Below are 20,944 nucleotides of genomic sequence, written 5' to 3' on the forward strand. Positions count from 1 at the left end.
TACAGAGGATTTTTACCTAACAGAGGTAAATCCTATACAGAGGATTTTTACCTAAACAGTGACTTTTACCATTCATTCAGCCCGTTTGTACAGAGAGAGAGAATGAGAGCGAGGGAGAGAGGGTGAGAGGGAGAGAGAAAAGGGGGTGGAGAGAGAGAGAAAAAGAGACTAGAAGTTTGACTGGTAAGAAATTCTTGCGCTTTTACTGGCATGCCAGGCTTCTGGGTTCCCTTTCCCTGGGCAGCCCTAGTGACCTGGCTGGTTGCACCATAGCCCTAGGAGCCAAGCCACAACACAAAGGAAAATTACCTTTTTCCATTCTGCCCAGAGCAAAATACATGCAACAAAACACAGACATTAGCCCCTCTTCTTAGTGCCCAGTATCAAACTGGCAAGACCCATACTTGCCGTCAGTTGGGCCTCATCATTGTTAATCCAACCTCCCACCAGGAGTTTCAACTTGTTGCCTCTGGGCAATATGGTGGCCTTCAGTTACAGAAAGGATAAGAAAGGGAAAGGAGAAAGAGGAAAGCATTGCCTGAGGCCGGGTGGGGAAGGCGAATTGCTCAGCGAGGCCAGAGAAAGACCCACCTATTGCAGTCAAACTGAAAAGTTTAGGCTGCCACTTGTTGGTAGTGAAGGGATCGTTTCCAGCAGCTCATCAGCTCTCAAGTTTCTCTTTTTTGGGGGAGGAAAAACTCCCTATGTCCCATTGTCCTATACATGTATCATCCTGTCATCCATAGCCCTTAGCAAAAAGTGCAAGACAGATTAATCCAAAGAGAATAGTAATTAACATTCCATAGTGCCAAACCCATTCTCAGCCAAGAGGGACTTTACTGAGAGGCTCCTCTAACCCCCTAAATCCTAGGAAGGACTCTAACCTTCCTAAGTTGAGCCTTGAACCCAAGTTCGAGCAAGCGTCCTTGCCTTTCATTAATAGGAGCCTTTAACCCACTCTGTCTTAGGAAAGATTCTAACTCCCCTAAGTTGGGCCTCTAACCCAAGCCCATTCTTTACCCAGGGTGATGCACCCCACTTACCCAAAGTCAGCCAGTTGAGTCGGGGGTCTCTTCCATATCATCCCTTTGGGATTCACCAGAAAGATGTTACTGAAAAAGGTCCTGATGCAGACCCCAAGAGAGGGTTCTTGGATCTCATGTAAGAAAGAATTCAGAGCAAGTCCATAAAGTAATGTGAAAACAAGTTTTTTAGGAAAGTAAAGGGATCAAGAATGGTTACGCTGTAGACAGAGCATCCCTGAGGGCTGCTGGTTGCCCATTTTTAAAGTTTTTTGAAATTGTAGGCTAAACAAGGGGTGTATTATTCACGCCTCCCCTTTTTAGACCATATAGGGTAACTTCTTGACATTGCCATGACATTTGTACACTGTCATGGCGCTGCTGGGAGTGTAGCAGTGAAGACGACCAGAGGTCACGCTCATCACCATCTTGGTTTTGGTAGGTTTAAGCCGGCTGCTTTACTGCAACCTGTTGTATCAGTAAGGTCTTTATGACCTGTATGTTATTCTGACTTCCTATTCCATCCTGTGACTTAGAATGCCTTAACTTCCTGGGAATGCAGCCCAGTAGGTCTCAGCCTCATTTTCTCCAGCCCCTAAAGATGGAATTGCTCTGGTTCAAATACCTCTGACAATGACATTCAGATCAGCAAGGATTTGTCTATTATGACCCAATGTAGACTAAGTTAAAACTCATTGTAGTACTAGTATAATCTAAGGCATTCTGTCCAAAAGAACTTTCCACAGTGATGGAAATGTCCAAAAGTGTAGCCACTAACCAGAGGTAGCTGTAGAACCCTTGAAATGTGACTTGAGTAACTAAGGAACTGAATTTTTAGTTGCTTTTAATTAAGTTGAAATTAAATTTAAATTTGCATAAGGCTGGTGGCTACCATATTGGAAACAACAGCTCTGTGAGATTGTTTCCATAATGCTACCTCCTGACAATGGAGAAAGTTTATCAAGACTCCCACCAAAACCAAGGTAGTTTCCCTGAGGCTGAGAAGAGCTTCTTCAAATAACAAGGCTGTGAACAGGTTACCCAAGTAATTCTTCTGATTCCTTTGTATAATCGTGAGAAGCTCTACTGTTCACCAGAGCAGCCAACTCTTATAAAAGCTGCTAGCAGAGCTTTTAATTTTCTGTTGATTCTGCAGTCACTGTCTAGTAATAAAGGATGGACCTTTCTGACCAGCTCACTGCTGCCCTTTTGTGCCTAACCAAAACCAACCCTGCGGATAGGCAAATGTCCCAGAAAACATCAGCCCCGTGGTGGCCTGGAGCTAGGCGGAATTTAGCTCAGAGTAAAGATATGTTACAAATTAAATGTTGCAGTCGGTATGTAAAGCTGCAATAAATAGAAACTGAGTTACATCAAGGACGGAATTAAACCTTAAGTTTAAACTCCATGGCACTATAATTAAAACTTAGCCTGTAGCAAATCATTCACTTGAGATTAAAGTAGTGTGGGGGAAGCAGAGGTTCGGGCTTACCTTGCTTTCTACAATTTATAAGTATGAGCTACCAAAAGCTAACAGCCCTGCCCCCAAATCCAGCTCCCAATTAAAAACACAGTTTGAAAACCTTTAGGAGGCCTGAGGGGCCCCTTTAACAGAAGTCTGCCCCTTCCCCCCTGCCTCAGTCTATGAACAAATTAAAAAATATTACCTGGTCCCCTGATGGTCCTCTGAGCTGACACGGTGTTTTCATTAATACATCATTAGAGTAATGACATTGTGCTGGTGTTTTGCTTTCAAAACAGCCTGCACTTCAACTGCCAATACAGGCTCGGGGGCTTCTGTGCACTTTGTTCCTGGGAAGTATTATTCAGGTCATTAAAGAAAAAAAAAAAAAACAAAAGAAGACAAACCGTAACTCATCGTTGTTTAATGCATATGCTTTTTATCCCAATCTGGATCACTCAAGACTTGTTCAGTGTTTTTTGTTTGTTAGTTTTGCAGAGTAAACACCTGGGTTATCTTAACCATGGCCTTAATGCCTAGAGCCAGCAGGTTTTTGCAATTCCCTGAAAACAGTTGCCTTCCAAAAATACAGGTTTCTCTTGGGTTGGAAGTACGGCATTCTGTTTAAAAGCAGTGTGATGGCCTGAAGTTGAAGCTGTTTTTTTTGTTTGTTTGTTTTTTTTTAATTTTCTAGACTGTGAACTGTTACCTCATAGACAATAATGGATTTATTTTGGTGTCTGAAGACTACACCCAGGTGAGTGAAAATTTTCTACCAACTCAAAGTAAGGAGCTCAGAATGTGCTTGGGTTAGGGGGAACAAATTATGGTGTTAAAACTTTGAGACAATGATCTTTATTTAGGAGGTAATAGCAGGAGATTATAAAACCTTATTTCCATCCCTCTAAGAATGCCACAGTCTGCTTCTCAGCAGGCCCCAAAGAGTTTTTGCCTCCCAGTGGGGGGTACAGGGGGGTGACAGTGCCCAGGGTCTGTTCTCTCACTCATAAAATGTTCAATTTATAGAACTCTTAGCCTTAGAGTTGTCTGTGCCACATAAAGAACTTTTCCCTCAAGGGTGGAGTGCCTTAAATAGTTTGTGCAACTTTAAGATTATTTCTCCTTCTGATATTTCACCTTCATATGCATGCACACACATACATGTATGTTTCTACATAATTATTGTTTATGGCTTTTTTCTGGTTTTTGCTTTTTAAAAATCAGTTATCTGAGTTCAGGGATGAACAGCTTGGGCTCTCAACACCAAGGGACAAGGGTCCAGAGATGGAAGAGGAATATTCTTACTTGACTGCACCATGTGCAGCATAGGGGCAGGAGGGAGAGAGATGGAAAGAAACCAAGCTATGAGCTTGAGCACAGAAATCTCCACTCTGCCTGGAAATCAAAGTAACAGTTAAAGTCAATGGTATTGTAATTGAGAAACAGGTTTTTCCATTCAGATTTTCTGCATTAAAACTTTTCCTGCAATTAGAAATTACATTAATGTATAAAAAAGGTAAAATACAAACAAGTTTAACAGTGCATATAATAAAGTCCCACCACCAGAGAAGGAAGGTGGTTTCTGATGTTAGCTGTCTTTCTTAACTAGTTTTGGGATTATTGGCAAGTTCCTTAACTTGTCTGAACCTCTAGATAGGTTCTGTACAGTGAGGATGGTTGACTATATAGGTTTCTTCTAACTCAAATATTTGAGTATACTAATACATTATAATGAAGTCCCTTGTAAATCATTTAAAAGTCTTTAGTAGCCAGCAGTATGATAGGTTCATTGCTTAATTAGTTAATCATCCTCAAGTGTGGCTTTTTAGGGTCTGAAATGAATGGTTTGGTGATTTATAAACAGGGGCTCCAGGAAAGTTGAGGAATTGTGCTTTCATTTGCTCTCTTATTTTATGAGAATGTTGTAGAATGTTCAATGCACCTTGGTTACACTGTTGAGACTCAAAATGCCCATTCCTAGTGTCCTGATGCTGAACATCACTAGACAGGGGACAGTCGATGGACATTAGATGAGATGAATGGGCCTATGAAACAAGGCCAGTCCCTGAGACAGCAGGGAAGTCCTTTGACCTATAGTTATATGCCCCTTTGGCTGGGAGGAGGAACATAGGCATTCAAGAATCTGTGGAGCAAGAACCCAAATAAGTTGTCTGGAAGGAGGAGCTCTATTCTTCTGCTCTACTCATGTAGGGCTGAGATAGGAATGATCCCAGGGCTCAGGAAGGATACAGTGGATGTCTTCCAGGGGTGAGTCCTGGACCAGCTAACAAGTGATGGAAACAGTGAGTGACTGTTTCAGCCATGAGCAGCCATGGCCACTACAGATTCCCTGCTCTGTCTCTCCATGGAATAAGCCTGCAGTAGACCCAGTGAGCCTGCCAGCCTGCTTAGCCTGGGCTTGTTTGATGTTGTCTGACTTCCTGTGCCCCAATTAGGATAATTCTTCTCCATCTAACAACCAGTTTCATTGAAACTGGCATATTTATACACACGAAATACAAATGTCCTTCTTGCTCCTAGCAGTAGTACACGCCCAGAGTTTACAAAAGTTTCTAAGTTTCCCTGTAGTGAAAAAGGAAGTCCTCAATATTCAGTCAGAGAAAGGCTGTTTCCTTCTTCCTCCTTTTCATCTCCCTGTACATTTTGCCAAAGCTTTTATATATATCTTGCTGCCTGAAAACTCCCAGGAGTGTGGTTGAAGTCACTCAGTTAGTTGCAATGGAATTGGGGGTTAGTTAATACAAAGCCTAAGGAATTTATATAATTTGGATTCTTATTGCAGTGCCCTCCACCACCTACTCACAAGCTACAAATCTTCAGAGCACCCAGAGTAGAGACGGGGCTTCTCTGCTGGGCAACACTGGCTCATTCCAGCATGTTGGCAGAAGGCTGTTGCTGCAGGCTCTGTTCCATGCACTGCATACGCCCTCCCCCATGGGACACCTTGCATGATAGTGGCTCCAGAAGTTAAGAGGGCATGCATGAGGATGTTAATCCTTCATTCCACCATTCAAAGTTCACAAATCTTGGCAAGCACCAAGAAGCAGACTTACAAAAACATCAGCCTGGTGGTGGGGAATGACTGCAAAGCTTCAGATGACCTTCAGACAGCCTCAGATGTGGGGGAAGGCCATTAGAAGTCTGATTGGCCATGCTGCCTCCTCAAGGGGCTGGATAGTCTTACTCTTGGTCAATGTGTCAACTGCCTATGACAAAATGAAAGTGATCCTCAGAAAGTGATTCTGAGAAAGGACGGATTCTCGACTGCAGGAAATTTATAGGGCTGATGAAGTGGACTGCTGTATTTCCCTAAACAGGTCATCCAGGAATTATAAACAATTATTTTTATTAGTGCTTAGGAAGCCCTCTCATAGCCTGTTTCTGCCTATATGAGTAGTGTTTTAATCACAAGGGATTACGTGCAGATTACTACCTACTCCATCCAAGGGTAGTGGGGTATGTGTGTGTGTGCACATGCGTGTGCGTGCATGTTTTAATTTCAGCATTCAACATGGGTTACCCAACCCCCTCCCATGTACTGTGGAAGCGTTCACATCTGCTCAGTAGCTTGCTGTGTAATCCCATAACTTCTCATGACTGTTAAAACCTTTTCTACTTTCCTGAAAACCTGCCTTTTGCTCCTCTCAGTTCCAAGACACAGACTGTGTCCCTTTACATTTCTTCTCTCCTGTTTGGGCACATTATTTATCTACACCTCCTCATATGTCTTCTTCCCCATAGACTGGAGACTTTTTTGGTGAGATCGAGGGAGCTGTGATGAACAAATTGCTAACAATGGGCTCCTTTAAAAGGTAAGGGTTTTATGGTCCGCTGCATTCCCCCCAAAAGTTTTCCTAAATAAAATAAAACAAACCAAGGTCAAATAAAGCAAGCCCAGACTTGACCCCATAGCTGGTTTTTACTCGTGTTCATGCTCCAAAAGATCTCGCTGAAATTCGATGCCTCTTGCCTGAGTGTTAGAGGCTTAGAAACTCAGCTCACAATGAGTTTCCTGTTCACCCAGCAGAGAGTTTATTGGAGGCCAATATTGAAGTAGGAGGCTGCACTGTGATGTGATTGTGTCAGTCTGAAGCAAGTCACTGTGAAGAATTAGGAAAGGTTTTCACCTGGCCAGAAGGGTAGAGTGTATTTTGTCTCCTGCTATGAACCTGGGAAACTTCCTAGAACTCTGGCACTTAGGGATGAAAGGTGATATTTAGAGACTTCTTGATGTCATTTTAGAAAATCAAGTGAAAATTCTCAAAACCCGCTCTTGATGGAGGTAAGTTTAAGTCTGCTTCTGAGAGAAAACCTAGATGGTGCCAAATTCCGTAAGTGGCAGGTACTGACTACTTCTCCAGGGGTGAGAACTCTCGCTGACCCTGAATAAAGCTTGTGTAGAACAGCTTCCTCATGGCCGCATGTCCCTCATGGGCAGACCAGCCACGCTCTTGGGAACACCTAAACTTCTGGGTAAAGCCATCACTCAATGAGATCAGGGTGTTAGAATGTCTCCCTGGGGGTCTGTGCTGTCTCCCTTCCCTTGGCCTCCCAGGAAGAATGTTAGCCTTTGAAATGGTACTTTAATGGGCATATTTGATGCTGTTAAATATATAATGGCAGGGAATCCAAGGATGGCCCTCCAGCTTCCCTGAGAGATCCATTGCACATTGGCGACCAGTAGGTAGGCAGGCCCCTGGTTTATTACTCCCCTGCAGCTGAATGGCTAGGAAGTGTTAGCTCAGGAAATCAGACTTTTAAGCCAGTCAACAAAACCAACTGAGCACTTTGCTGAAAGCAGGGAATTCAAAAATGATGACCCAGTTTTTGAAATTCCATAGCTTATTTGTGCCAGAAGGGAGGGGAAAAAAAAGAAATGATATAAAAAACTGGCCTAGCGCCAGCACTTCTTCCATCTCTGACACGCTTGCTGGTTCTCAGGCCTGCCTGTAGCAGATCGTCCCCTCCTGCTCCCTTCCCTTTAAAAAAAAATTCAAGTACAGTTTTCTTCTTCGCCAGGAGTCATTGTACACATGCTTGAAAACTCTGCTTGGATCTGAGCTGGAGTGGCTGTGGAGTTTTCCACGACTTCTTCAAGCTTCCTGCGGCAGCTCCTGGCCTGCCATCCAGGGCACCACTGACTTTTCCTATCTTTATGTGGATGTGTGCATTTGTATCCTGTTAACTTGTTTTCAACTGGGTTGGGGGAGGAGACAAAAGATGAAGAATAATCGCACACATGTTTCTCATTTGAAAGCACATTTTTCAACTTCTTTAACAAACCTACTTTTTTCCTCTCCCTCTTGGATATTCCTTTCAAACTGTTTGGTGGGAGAAAGAGAAAGGCTGTAATGGAATTTTGAACCTCTGGTCTTCTCCTTCATGTGGGTGAAAGTACAGTTGGCATGAATCTGGAACTTTCTTTTACTATAAGAGTAGCCAACATATTTGAGAAAAAGGAAGGGCTACAAACTCAGTTATTACAGCAACTGCTGTCATCCAGGAGCTAGTTGACAAACCTCCAGGGCCTCTTTGAGGGTCCTCCTCATTGGGGTCAGTAGAACACTGAGAGTCTGAGTTTTGGAGTCAGACTGGGGTCAAATCTAGGCTCTGGCATTACCAGTTGCTTGACTTGGTCAGGTTACCTCTCCAAACACTGGTTTCTCTACATGGAAAATGACAATGACAATAATTACTTCCAAGGGTTGCTGTCAGAGCTAGTGAGATTATAATAAGCATAAAGTTCTTAGCACAGAACCTGGCATATATGAAGAGCTTGGTTAGTGTGAGCTGCAGCCGTGATTTTTGTTGTTGTAGATCTTTGCCCCGTCTCGGATTTGCTTTCCACTTGGCACCAGGTATTGCTTCATCTACATTTACACCTCTCCTGGCAGGCTTCCTGTGACACCTTATGATGAGTGTCTAGTGTTGGAAGACCATAGTCCTTGCAATCGCACATTTGGGTCCTTGTCCTTCCCAGAATGCAGTGCTTGCTCAGAGCATAAGGTTGACAGTCCTGTCATTCGGCGAAGATCTTTATTTCAGAAGCATTGAACAGATATAGTTGGCTGTAACTGACAGCACTGTGGGTCGAAAGTCATGCACTATATTGAACTGAGCCCCCCCCACCCAAAACATGGGTTACATGACGCTGCATTGCTTTGGTTAGCCCAGGTGAAACTTGGGATCAGTTCTCTGTGCTGACCCCTCATCTCAGCATCTTGGACAGCACTGGGGTGGCCCTCAGTGTCTTTATCTGATAGACTTATCCCCAATCCTAAAGAAACAAATTTCAGGCTGGGCACAGTGGCTCACACCTGTAATCCTAGCACTTTGGGAGGCTGAGGTAGGTAGATCACGAATTTGAGGTCAGGAGTTCAAGACCAGACTGGCCAAAAAGGTGAAACCCTGTCTCTACTACAAATACAAAAATTAGCTGGGTATGGTGGTATGTGACTGTATTCCTAGCTACTTGGGAGGCTGAGGCAGGAGAATTGCTTGAACCTGGGAGGTGGAGGTTGCAATAAGCCGAGAGCATGCCACTTCCCTCCAGCCTGGGCAACAGAGCAAGACTCCTCCTCAAAAGAAAGAAAGAAGTTGCATGCGCACGAGCTCCACAAACCTTCTTCTCCAGAAAGACAGAGCTCCAGCTACCTCCACTACCTCCCTTCATAACCTCCCCTTTCCTTCTCTCCCTTAGTCTGTCTTTGCTGCCTCTCTCCAGGGAAGCAAGGCAATGCTTGCCTGGGTGACAGTAAACCTTTCCCCTGATTATTCTGACCACTTACCTCGTGACCTGTTGGCTGTTCTACCTGACAGTGCCATCAGAGGAAAAGAACATCCACTTTGGGTCTGCAGTGCCAAGCGGAAGGAAAATACTGATTTATGTGAACAAGTTAACAACTTGAAATAATTTTGAGAAAGTCTCACAGTAGCATGTGAAACAATCTAAGAGGCAAAACTGACCACTTTTGGGCACTTCAGTTGACTCTGACCTGACTCTATCTGGCCAGCTTACATATGACCTCGTATCCAGGAGCCAACTCAAAGACCAATAGCTTCAGCAGCATGACAGTAATAATCATGGCTGCCTTCCCTGAGCACCCACTTAACTCCAGGCTTGGGTCATCCTTACCTCGTTGGGGGCCTTTCAGCAATTCTGAGACAGGCATAAATAGGACTAGTTACACAATTTGCAGGGTGCAAAATGATTATGTGGGGCCTCATGTTCAAAAAGCATCAAGAGGGTTTTTTTTGTTGTTGTTTTTGAGATGGAGTCTCACTCTGTCACCCAGGCTGGAGTGCAGAGGCATGGTCTTGGCTCACTGAAACTACCGCCTTCCAGGTTCAAGCAATTTTCCTGCCTCAGCCTCCCCAATAGCCGGGACTACAGGTGTGAACCACCATGTCCGGTTAATTTTTGTATTTTTAGTAGAGACAGGGTTTCACCATATTGGCCAGGCTGGCCTCGAACTCCTGACCTCATGATCCACCCTCCTTGGCCTCCCAAAATGCTGGGATTACAGGCGTGAGCCACCACACCCTGCCGAGTGTCAAGAATTTTAAGATGCTGGCAGTGGAATATTAAACCAAGCACTGGCCCTTCTGAGCACAGGGCCGTGCAGTTACATAGGTTTCATGGTCCATGAAGCCATCCCAGGGTGTAAATACACCCATTTTATAGTTGGAAATAATGAGGCTTGGAAAGGTTGACAACTTACCCCAAGTCTCTGAGTAACAACGCTCGATGCAAATGTTCCACAGTCTGAAAACAGAGAATTGTCTAGCTCCTGCCTGTTACCTGCTCTGTGGACAGTAGCATTGTGCAGGAAGCTTCCTTCTGTTGTGTTTCAGAGGTGAAGGCTAGCTGAGGAAGACATAGGCTCAGCCGTGTCTTATCCAGGCAAGCAGAACTTTCAGGGTAAGAGGCCAACTAAGTGATAGGAATGCTCAGGTTTCTTATAGCTGAAGTAGAAAAATTGTTAGCCTAAGCCATGATCCCAGGCTTCAGTTGTTTTCTCATCCAATACCATATGCCTGGTCTACTTTTTGTGTTTCAAACACAGAACTTCAAAGACTTCTTCATTCTTATCACTGAAACTGAGTGGACTCTCTGAGTAGTGATTCATTTCTGGTTTTTCATTTTAGCCATTTTCCTTTTTCACTCTCGTTTATGTCTAGAAAAGTCTTGCTTTCATATTTCTCAAAATTCACATACTATGATTCTCTTTGCCACCCAGGCTGGAGTGCAGTGGCACGATCTCAGCTCACTCCAATGTGTGTCCTGGGTTCAAGCAATTCTCCTGTCTCAGCCTCCTGAGTAGCTGGGATTACAGGCACACACCATGTTGCCTGCCTAATTTTTGCGTTTTTAGTAGAGGCGGAGTTTTATCATGTTGGCTAGGCTGGTCTCAAACTCCTGACCTCAGGTGATCCCTCCACTTTGGCCTCCCAAAGTGCTGGGATTACAGGTGTGAGCCACCATGCCCTGCCTCTTGCAACTATTAAGAGAAAATCTAGCCTCAAAATTCTTTCATTAGAATTTGTTTATCCCTGGTAATGCAAATTCAATATTGTCATGTATCTAGGGAAAGGGGAAAGATACAGCCTGCCATAGGAGTCTTCTTTTTTCAAGATTCCTGATAGGGCCTTTGTGATACTCTGGACTTGAAATAAGAAGATGTCAGGTTGAGCACAAGATTCTCCACTGTGTGGCCTTGGACGGTGTCTTCAGCCTTTCTGAGCCTCAGTTTCTTCATCATCACCAAAATAGGGACTTCAGTGGGTTTTCTGAGAGTTAACTAAAATATAGTAAAATGCTTTTTAAATTGAAACAGGAGATACAATTACCTTTTGAGTTGAGTTTCATATGTCTGAGTTCTTATATTCTAATTTTCTCTGTTTTGTTTTTTTTGTCTTATTTTATCACTAATAATCCGCAAAGGATAGTTACTGCGTAGCAGTTACCTTTATAGCACAGTGTTGGGTGGATTCATGGACTTGAACTCTCTTGTGTGTTAGTGTCCCCTGGGGACCTTGAAAAATACTCCTAAGTTTAAGCTTCAGCCCAAGAAACTTACCTAAAGTTGGTTTGGAGTTGGAGCCCAGGCACTTGTGTTCTTTAAAAGCTTCTCTGTGATTCTCACGTGCAGCCAGCATCAAGATACCAGGTTAAAAGCATGGTACCAATCTAGCTGCTATGCTCTTAGAAGTTGTCTGATTGCAGCAAAATAGGACTAAAATAATTATTCATATATCTATGAGTGACAGGTAAATGGAATAATATGTGAGTAACTGAGGTGTCCCCAGCTTGAAGATACACACGTGCCTACAGCCTGCCCCCCTGAGCATGGGCACCCAGTCTCCTATCCGGATGTATACCACTGTGACCATGGGAAGATCCCTGCAGATCACAGTCAGCTGGCACAAATGGATGGTATCACAAAGCAGAGGGTCCTCTCTGATCCAGGACTTCCACCTCCCTCTGTTTCCTCTGTTCTTCCTCCTCTTTTTAGACTTCTAAGCAATGTCTGAATCCATCTCTTCCTACAGGGAAGAGCCCCCAGCCCATCTTTTTGAGGTCTACTTCTTGGATTATATTTTTGTTCCTGTATCCTTCCCTTAGGGTGTGAGGGGAGGGGCCCCCACCTTCAGTGCCTTGATGGTGCTTATATTAGTCCGTTCTCACACTGCTATAAAGAAATACCTGAACAACAGGAAAAAGAAAGAAAAAAAATACCTGAGACTGGGTAATTTACAAAGAAATGAGATTTAATTGACTCAAGGTTCCACAGACTGTACAGGAAGCATGGCTGGGGAGGCCTCAGGAAACGTAGAATCCTGGTGGATGGTGAAGGGGAAGCAGGCGTGTCTTCACATGGCTGAAGCAGGAGGAAGAGGGAGGAGGGGATGTGCTACACAGTTTTAAACAGTGAGATCTCGTGAGCACTCACTCACTATCACAAGAGCAGCACCAAGGGGGGAAATCTGCCCCCATGATCCAATCACTTCCCACCAGGCCCCACCTCCAGCACTGGGGATTATAGTTCAACAGGAGATTTGGGTGGCGACACAGATCCAAACCGTATCAGCACTTTCCTCTCTTAGAGCCCCAGGGGCACTCGAACTACTATGCTGTGGCAAAACACTAGGCATACAGACAGCAAGAATAACTCCCTGAGTTAAACTCAGGTAGGGCACCTTGCTCCAGCAAAGTACTTAGTGGATTGCTAGTAAGACATGAAAAACAAAGGCGCTTCCACCCTTTTCCAATTCCTCTCCTTCATTCCTCCCCGTAAGTAACGTAATACATGTCACCTGAGTTCCGTGGAGCTGGGCTCCAACCTGGGCAGAAATGCCTTTTGTTAGATAAGTGGCACAAATATGACTTTTAGGACACTTGAGCTAGGGAGACTGAAGGGAAAGTTGAAATGAGTTCAATATGGAGCCCAGGGAAAAAGCAATAGCGTTCAAAAAACAGGTAAAGAAAGAAAGCTTTACTGAAGGATGAAAATGTGGCTGTTATCAAATATACAGAACTGAAGGTTTGCCCTGGGTTTTTTGCTTTTCCCTGTGGTTTCTGGAAAGGCCAAAGCCTCTTCCCTTGTTCCTTGTCTATGTGATTCTGCTCGAGACCAGAAAGACCAATGGAGCACACCTGGCGCTTGGCTTGCTGGGAATGGACTGCTTTTGAATAATTTGTTTTTGTTTTTGCTTTTGAGCCACCAATAGTACCTATCTTTCATGGCCATTGTGTTGTCTGTCCCTCTCTTTTTTTTTTGGTTGCAACTGCTGGGGCGTGTGTGTGTGTGTGTGTGTGTGTGTGTGTGTGTGTGTGTGTGTCTATGTTTTGCTTGGTTTTTCTTGTTTGTTTTTCTGCTGTGCTTGGTGTAACACACTTGAGCTTTTACCCCTCCAAGTCCATTCATATTTTCCCCTTGGGATCTGGCAAATGTCCTTGTCACTGCACCCACAAATACTCATTAACATGGTTGGCTTGTGTGGAATTCCCTGCGGTGGCAGCTTCTGCTATTTAAATCACCTTTCTAAAAGGTGACACATCTAGGTAGAATCTAAGACCCGGACAATTTCTACTCCTGTCTCTATACGGTGGGATTGGGAGCTTTCCCTGTCTTTGGTAATCACATTACATTTCAGCGAGTGCCCTGGCCTTGGAGTGTAGAGAGTGTTGAAGGAGAATTCTGTTATGTTTGGATGGCTGCTTGCCTTTAATGCCGACTGCCCCGCTGATGTCTGATACTCAACAACTCGCATAATGACTGTAATGGCTTCTTGGCTTCCTGCTGACCTGACCATGTCCACAGAAGTATGCTTTGTCAGAGGTGGCATTGAAGGGAACAAGTAGACAGATTGGCTTGGACAAGTGTGTTTCTGGGCCAAGCTTTCTGGAATGCAGGGACATGGAGTTTCCAATGGACCACTCTTTAAAATTTGAAAGCTGCTGCTTGAGTGTCCCCAATAACAGCAATAACAGTAACTGCCCTCATCTTCATTATCATGCAGTCTGTCTCATTTATTGAATGCTAATTGCAGGCAAGGCATTATTCCATGAGGTTAACATGCATTACCTTATTTCATCCCCATCACAATTCTGTGAAGTAACTACTATTATTATTTGCATTTGACAAATAAGAGACTAGAAGTGGAGGCTCCCAGCAGCTTGTCAAGCTCTCCTACAGGCATGAGTGAGAAGATGGAATTTGAACTCATGTCAGATTTCAGAGCATGTTCTCCTGATCACCATTCATGTTTTCTCCATAGTTGGAGCAGACGAGCAAACTTTCTACAAAGATTTTTCTTTTTACATTCACTTTGTTCTGCCTTAAGAGATAGTGAAACAAAGTCGTTCTTTCATTCTTGTTTTTTTTAGATGGAGTTTTGCTCTTGTCACTCAGGCTAGAGTGCAATGGTGTGATGTTGGCTCACTTCAACCTCTGCCTCCCGGATCCAAGTGATTCTCCTGCCTCCATCTCCTGAGTAGCTGGGATTACAGGTGCCCACCACCACACCCAGCTGATTCTTGTATTTTTAGTAGAACAGGGTTTTGCCATGTTGCTTAGGCTGGTCTCGAACTCCTGACCTCAGGTGATCTGCCTACCTCGGCCGCCCAAAGTGCTGAGATTACATGTGTGAGCCACTGCACCTGGCCAAAAAAAGTCTTTTAGTCAAACTTGGAGTCCAGTGTATTAGTTAGGACTTGGTCCAGCTACAAATAACAGAAAAATCCAAATTAACAGGGACTTAATGAACATAGGAGGTTTTTTTCCTCTCTTATGGTAAGGAAGTCTGAAAATACTAACTTGGGACCTTCACGTTACAGACCCAGGACCACAACTTTTTCTTCTACCTTTCTCCATGATGGCTTTTAAGCTCAAGGTTACCTCATGGTTCAATGTAGCTGCTGAGCCCCAGCCATCACATCTGCAATTCAGGATTGCAAAAGAGGAGTTCAGGGAGGTCCAAAAGCTCCAAAAGGCCAAGTTTCCAATCACTTCATTAATATTTCTTTTAAGAAATGCTTTAAATAAGATCTTTAATGTATTAAGCAGTCTCCCATACTATACTTCTGCTTACACACTTGGCCTCACCTCACTACAAAGGAACCCGGGAAATGTGCATGTTGAAAGGTCAGAGTTCTGCTCACCAAAAGAGGAGAAGAGATACTGGAAAACTAGTGCTAGTCTCTACCATATCCAGCATGCGCCAGTTTGCTTCAAACCGTACGAGCCCTCTGGCTTCCTCTGATAACCGCTTTGGAAATCCTTGAGCGATGGGGCTGTATTCATAGCTCTTAGTGTCTCCCCCACCCCGACATGCCCAGTGCAGTCCTGAACACACATGGTCATAGCCACCCTCTAACCACCTCTCCATGTGCCTGCCTGACCCCAGACAATGAAAGTAGGAACACTCAATAACACCTGTTGGGTTTTACTAATAATAATCACGACAGCAGCAATACCAACACTCAGAGGTACTGACATTTATTAAGCCTCAGTGACGTGCCCCACGCTGTGCCAAGTGTAGTACAGGCGTCACTGTGGTGCAGTTGCTGTGAAATACAGACCTGGCTTCACGAATGTGTCAGAGCCCAAGGACGCTCCCCCAGAATCAGCTCTCTTGCTTCAAATGGGTTTTGCATTAACTCATTCCCAAAGCAGAATTCAGCTTTTTCTTTCTAAGGAGGCAAAAGAAATTTATTATTTTCTATATGGAATTAATTGTGATTCCATTCGCCCCTTTAGTTTAACAAGTGAAGCTAATTTTCATGGAAGGGGCTATGTGAATGGACAAACCAGCTGGCAGCTAGGTGCATTTAGTGGGCACCCATGAATTTGATCCCTTGCCCCAGGAGCAAAGCAAATGCGGTTGGTAGAGCAACTTCTGCTCTGAGTGGGGACAGGGACTGTCTTGATGCTGGAAGGTTGTTGGTCTCCCCAGGCCACCTTCTTTCGGAGGACTCTCTTTTTCTCTGCTCTGGTGCACTCACACTTGTTTATCAAATCAGTGCTGCTCTTCAAGACAGTGGGAAACTCTGTTCATCCTTGAGGTTTGCAGGTGGCACCTCCTATTTAGTGAGTCAAGAAATACCCCTGAATATGTCCAGATTGGTACTAGGCCCTGGAAGGATGTGTCTAGGAATTAAGTTCAGTTCCTGCCTCCAAGTTACTAACAGTTGAGAGGGGAAGAAACAAATACAAGAAAATGCAAGTGAGGTATACCACGTTCTAAAACCATGGCTTTCAAACCTGTTTGCCTATTGTAATTCCTTGGGGAGCTTAAAAAATAACTTATGCCAGATCCCCATCCCAAACCAATGAAATATTGCAGATGGGAGCTGAGATGTTGAGGTATCATCATATATAAAAATTTAATTTGGCCTAGCTCAGTGACTGATGCCTATAATCCCAGCGCTTTGGGAGGCCAAGGTGGGAGGATTGCTTGAGCTCAGGAGTTCAAGACTAGCTTGGGAAACATAGTGTGAGATCTTATATCTACAAAATAAAAAAATTAGCTATGTGTGGTGGCATGTACCTGTTGTCCTAGGTATCCAGGAGGCTGAGGCAGGAGGATTGCTTGAACTGAGGAGTTAGAGGCTGCAGTGAGCTCTGATCACGCCACTGCACTGAAGCATGGGTGACAGAATAACACCCCATCTCCAAAAAAAGAAAAAATTATTTGAAGTTCCCCAGGTGATTCTAAAGGGCGGCCAAAGTTGAGAATCACTGTTTTAAACAAGTGCTGTTGTGTATGTGTCTGCCTTAGAAATTGAGAGTGAGTTTACATCCCATTTTCCAGATTCTTCTGATAAAGTCTCATCCCCATGGGATCCCTGTGGAGCAAGATATCTCTTGGGAATTCATGTTTGGGAAGCAGTTTAAATGTGCGTTGTTCAACTATGAGACCTGGACTGATAATCCGGCCCCTTCACTTACTGGTGCGCTAATAATCTTGGACCTGTGACTTCATCTGTCTGAGACTTAGTTTCCCCTCTTATAAAATATAACCATCGAGATGATGTCAACACTGCTGACAGAAAGTAATCAATTTTTTTTTTTTTTTGAGATGGAGTCTCGCTCTATCACGCACACCCAGGCTGGAGTGCAGTGACACAGTCTCAGTTCGCTGCAACCTCCGCCTCCTGGGTTCAAGCAATTCTCGTGTCTTAGCCTGCTGATTAGTTAGGACTACAGGTGCATGCCACCATGCTCAGCTAATTTGTACTTTTAATAGTGATGGGGTTTTGCCCTGCTGGCCAGGCTGATGAGATTAATATCTCAGTAGCTACAACTTTGTTTCTCTTTATATTATCAGCACCTGTTGAAGAAAGGTGTTGATTTGGTGCCTACAGACCCTCCACTTAATCTACCAAATGAGTGATGCTTTCTCACTGATCCCCATTCAGTGTTTGGCAGTGAACCCTGAGAGGTCCTGGTAGCCTGTGTGAGGTTTATTCTTGGCTATTGACGGGTGCTCATTAGCTAAACTTGTTTGACTAATCTCCAGTTGGAGCACGCAAAGGCAGTAGGACCAGGGGTTCCTAAATTCACTGACTCTGCTGTGTTAGAGACACTGCACTGATCTTAACAACGGTGCCATTTCTGCAAGAAGTTGCTGTGAGATGAGATGGTGACTGATACAAGCAGAAGAGAAGGGAGAGCACACTTTGGGTGTTCTGTTAGCACTCCTATCAACAGGTTAAGCTTTCTACTTTCCTGGCTTTCTGAGATGTAAGAATAAGGGCTTCCCATGGCTACAGACTCTTTGTTAAGCATTTCTATGTTCCTGCCCCATGCCTTTTCAATTGCAAGTTGAAAGCTGCCCCCAGAGGACACATTTTACCGTACAACAAATAATACATATTTTTACATGCTACCTTAGTGAGTCATTTTGCTTCTCAGACTTTTCTATTAGGAATTAATTATGTCCCATGATGGGTCTCTATGTCAAATGCCTCCCTTTTCCTGTTTTTAGGGCTGTGTTTGCAAAATTACGCTGTTTTAAGATTGTGTTAGGCCAGTTGTTTAGCCAAAGTGAGCTAATTTAGTGAATCATTATGGGAAAATTACCTGGTGTCATGGTACATAGTAGGTGTTTAATAAGTGTTGAGCCCCACAGTTGCTAACCAGCCTAAACTGGCTGAGCTTATGCTGTTAAAATGCAGCCTGCTAATTCTTAGAGCAAATATTTTTCTTGGTCAGGATTTTTGTCTAGTTGGAAAAGAACAGTATCAGCAAAATGGCTTTAAACATGTCCTAATGTCATGAGTTTGTTGTCCAAGGCTCTACCCAGCATGGGTGCAGGGCTACCAGCGTTTGTTTGTGTTGTTTTGAGCTGCTGCTTCAGAGGCCCTATCTGCCTTGTGTCAAAGTTTAAAGTTTCAAAGTTCCACCCATCTGTGTGGGCACACAGTGATACTAATGATAAGAGTGGCCTGGCGGTGATGTCATGGGGATTAAGGCATGTTATCTGTAATAACAATAACTCCCACTGCTGCGTACTGCAGCACACAGCACCAGTCTTGGGCTGGGCATGATTCTCAGAGCTGATTTTAGAGTCAAATGAGGGCAGGAAATTGTCATGTTCTTTAACTGTAATCAGCCGAACAGGATACAGGTAGCCACAAAATGTAGTTATTTAAAACAGTAACAAAATCACTTCAAAAAGGGTAATAATCTGGAAGTCTCTTTCTGCAACATCTAGTTAAAGCTGTCCAAGTGTGGAGAAGACAGGGAAGGTTTATTTTGTAGCCTCCTCGATGGCAATAGTATCAGGAAAGCCTCCTTCTGAAATAAAGGAGTGGGGACAAGGGGAGGGAGAGCATTAGGACAAATACCTAATGTACACCGGGCTTTAAACCTAGATGACGATGATATGTATATCAAACCAGCATGGCACATGTATTCTTATGTAACAAACCTGCACGTTCTGCACATGTATCCTAGAACTTAAAGTAATAGTTAAAAAATAAATAAATAAAGGACAGGAACCTTGGCCTGGGGGCTGCCCCACAGCAATTTAGTTTAGCCCCAACATGTAAACTAGAGCCTTTGAAAAGGATCCAAGGAGAATCCTGAGTTTCCTGCCATCCATCTGTCAGAGTAGTTATTATGAAAAGAGGCATTCCCAAGTACAGCCAACTGGTCCACTGTGGCTTGGTGACTCCTCGTCAGCCCTTTAGCTTGGGTTGAAAGTTGATTCTGGACATTGGTTATGAGACCTTATCTTTACAGCATTTCCTGTGACGTGCCAATCAGACCCTAAGCTGGGGAACAGGTCTGACGTCTAAGCATTTCTTAGAATCTGTCAGAGCCTGCTTCTGAGCAGAGGGCAAAAGGAGGTGGATTCAGCTTGGCCCCCTACTAAATCTGGCTCTTTCACCAATGATCTGTGTGAACTTGGGCATATTTATTTAGGCTGGCTAAGACTTGGTTTTCCCCTCTGTGAAATGGAGATTATTGTAATCTATCTTGTAGGGATGTGTTTAGAGGAGTACCTGGCTTATGGTTGCTAAATGGAGTTCAGTAGACATCAGCTGTTGCTATCATTGTCCTCCCCTGAGAAGCCCAGGGACAGAAGTTCCTGCATCATCTCTTGGTGACACCAGCACAGCTTCTGAGGGTGTCCTTGTATTGCAGTAGAAAGCATGGATTTTACTCTGCATTGTCTGGGCCAATGAGCTAAGAAAACCAGGAGGCTTGTTCATCTTTCAGCCGGCTGGGAATGCTTGTGTCAATTCCCATTGTATTAAACACCAGTCCATTAGTAGTAGTGGCAATGAAAAGATACTAATAGTTATAATAGCACCTATTGCCCTGCCTCTTGTTGAATACTTCCTATGTACCAGGCACTGGGCTGAATGCAATACATAGATAAGTGTCTTTAACCCTATGACCACCCTATAAGGTAGCCATTATTCTCACCATTTCACAGATAGGAAACTGAGGCACCAATGGGGTTAAAAAGACATTGCTATAAGTGGATGAGTTAGGATTTGAGCTCAGGTATCACTGACTTCAGAGATGGCATTTTCACTATGTCACACCGCCTTCCCTTGAGCCTTTGGGAACAGTGCAGCTTTAGGAGCCCAAAGTCTAACAAAGAATAAAATCAGTCTTCTGTTGTAAGGTTCTTAACAAGGCTAGCACACTTAGAGCATATTTCAGTGTACTTCTACACAGCTGGTTATTTAGACTCAGAAGTCAGGAAACAAAGCCTTTGAAGAGAATCAGAAACCTGTTCAAGAATGCACCCTGAATATACAGCAGGACCAACTTTGAAACCATGGCCATCCTGCATCCATGGCTGTGAGACTCCAAGCACATACATGTTCCTGTGAACATGCCTCTCGCCTGGCTCTGGCACATGTTTTAGCTGTAGACACAGTGCTGGGCAGTGGGAAAAGGACAAGTCAAAACCAATTCTTGCCAAATGCTAGAAAGCCCTTGAGGAGTAGGTGTAGAAATCTCCTGAGTCAGGATGGAGATGGTGGCATGGCGGGCCTGTCAGGGACCAATTAGAGTTGTCCATTGTGGTCTGCAGCTGATTCTGTGACATATCCTGGTGTCTGGGTTAGTGCTGGGGCTGTGTCAATGGTGAGAGCATTTCTGTGAGAAGTTGGTGTGGAGGCATCCCCAAGCCTAATTCTTGGCTGATTTATGATCTTCATTTATGTTTGTATAAACAAAGCTTCAAAGCTTTCTGCTTGCATCTCAGTAAGGAAAAATGCCAGAGGACAGTGAAGAAATATTCTGGCGAAGAACAGACCTAGAGGACTGGCTACGTGACCACCGCTGTCCTCTTCGGCTTTACTGCCAGCGTGCTGCTGGTTAGGAGCTGGCTTTCATCTTCCATTTAGTCAAATGTGGCTGGTTTTCTGCTTGGTGTCCACAGATGACTTTGTTTAATCCATTTATCAGTA

At 44.1% G+C, this 20,944-nt stretch overlaps 1 protein-coding gene across 5 annotated transcripts in view; it reads left to right on the top strand.

Annotated features, from left to right (window-relative positions):
- Positions 1–20,944, top strand: part of CACNA2D3 (calcium voltage-gated channel auxiliary subunit alpha2delta 3) — a 963,339-nt gene that overhangs the window by 869,063 nt on the left and 73,332 nt on the right. For all 5 annotated transcript variants that reach the window (XR_002478711.2, XM_021671646.1, XM_064367210.1 and 2 more), the window contains 2 exons: positions 3,179–3,241; positions 6,247–6,317. Coding sequence is in view for 4 of the 5 variants with exons in the window: in XM_021671646.1 (XP_021527321.1) it covers positions 3,179–3,241; positions 6,247–6,317 (134 nt within the window). In the remaining variant the exon portion in view is untranslated. The remainder of the gene's footprint in view (positions 1–3,178; positions 3,242–6,246; positions 6,318–20,944) is intronic.

The sequence above is a fragment of the Aotus nancymaae genome, unplaced genomic scaffold (genome assembly GCF_030222135.1).
Source record: "Aotus nancymaae isolate 86718 unplaced genomic scaffold, 86718_ANA_hifiasm-v0.15.2.pri h1tg000067l, whole genome shotgun sequence".
Lineage (NCBI taxonomy): Eukaryota > Metazoa > Chordata > Mammalia > Primates > Aotidae > Aotus > Aotus nancymaae.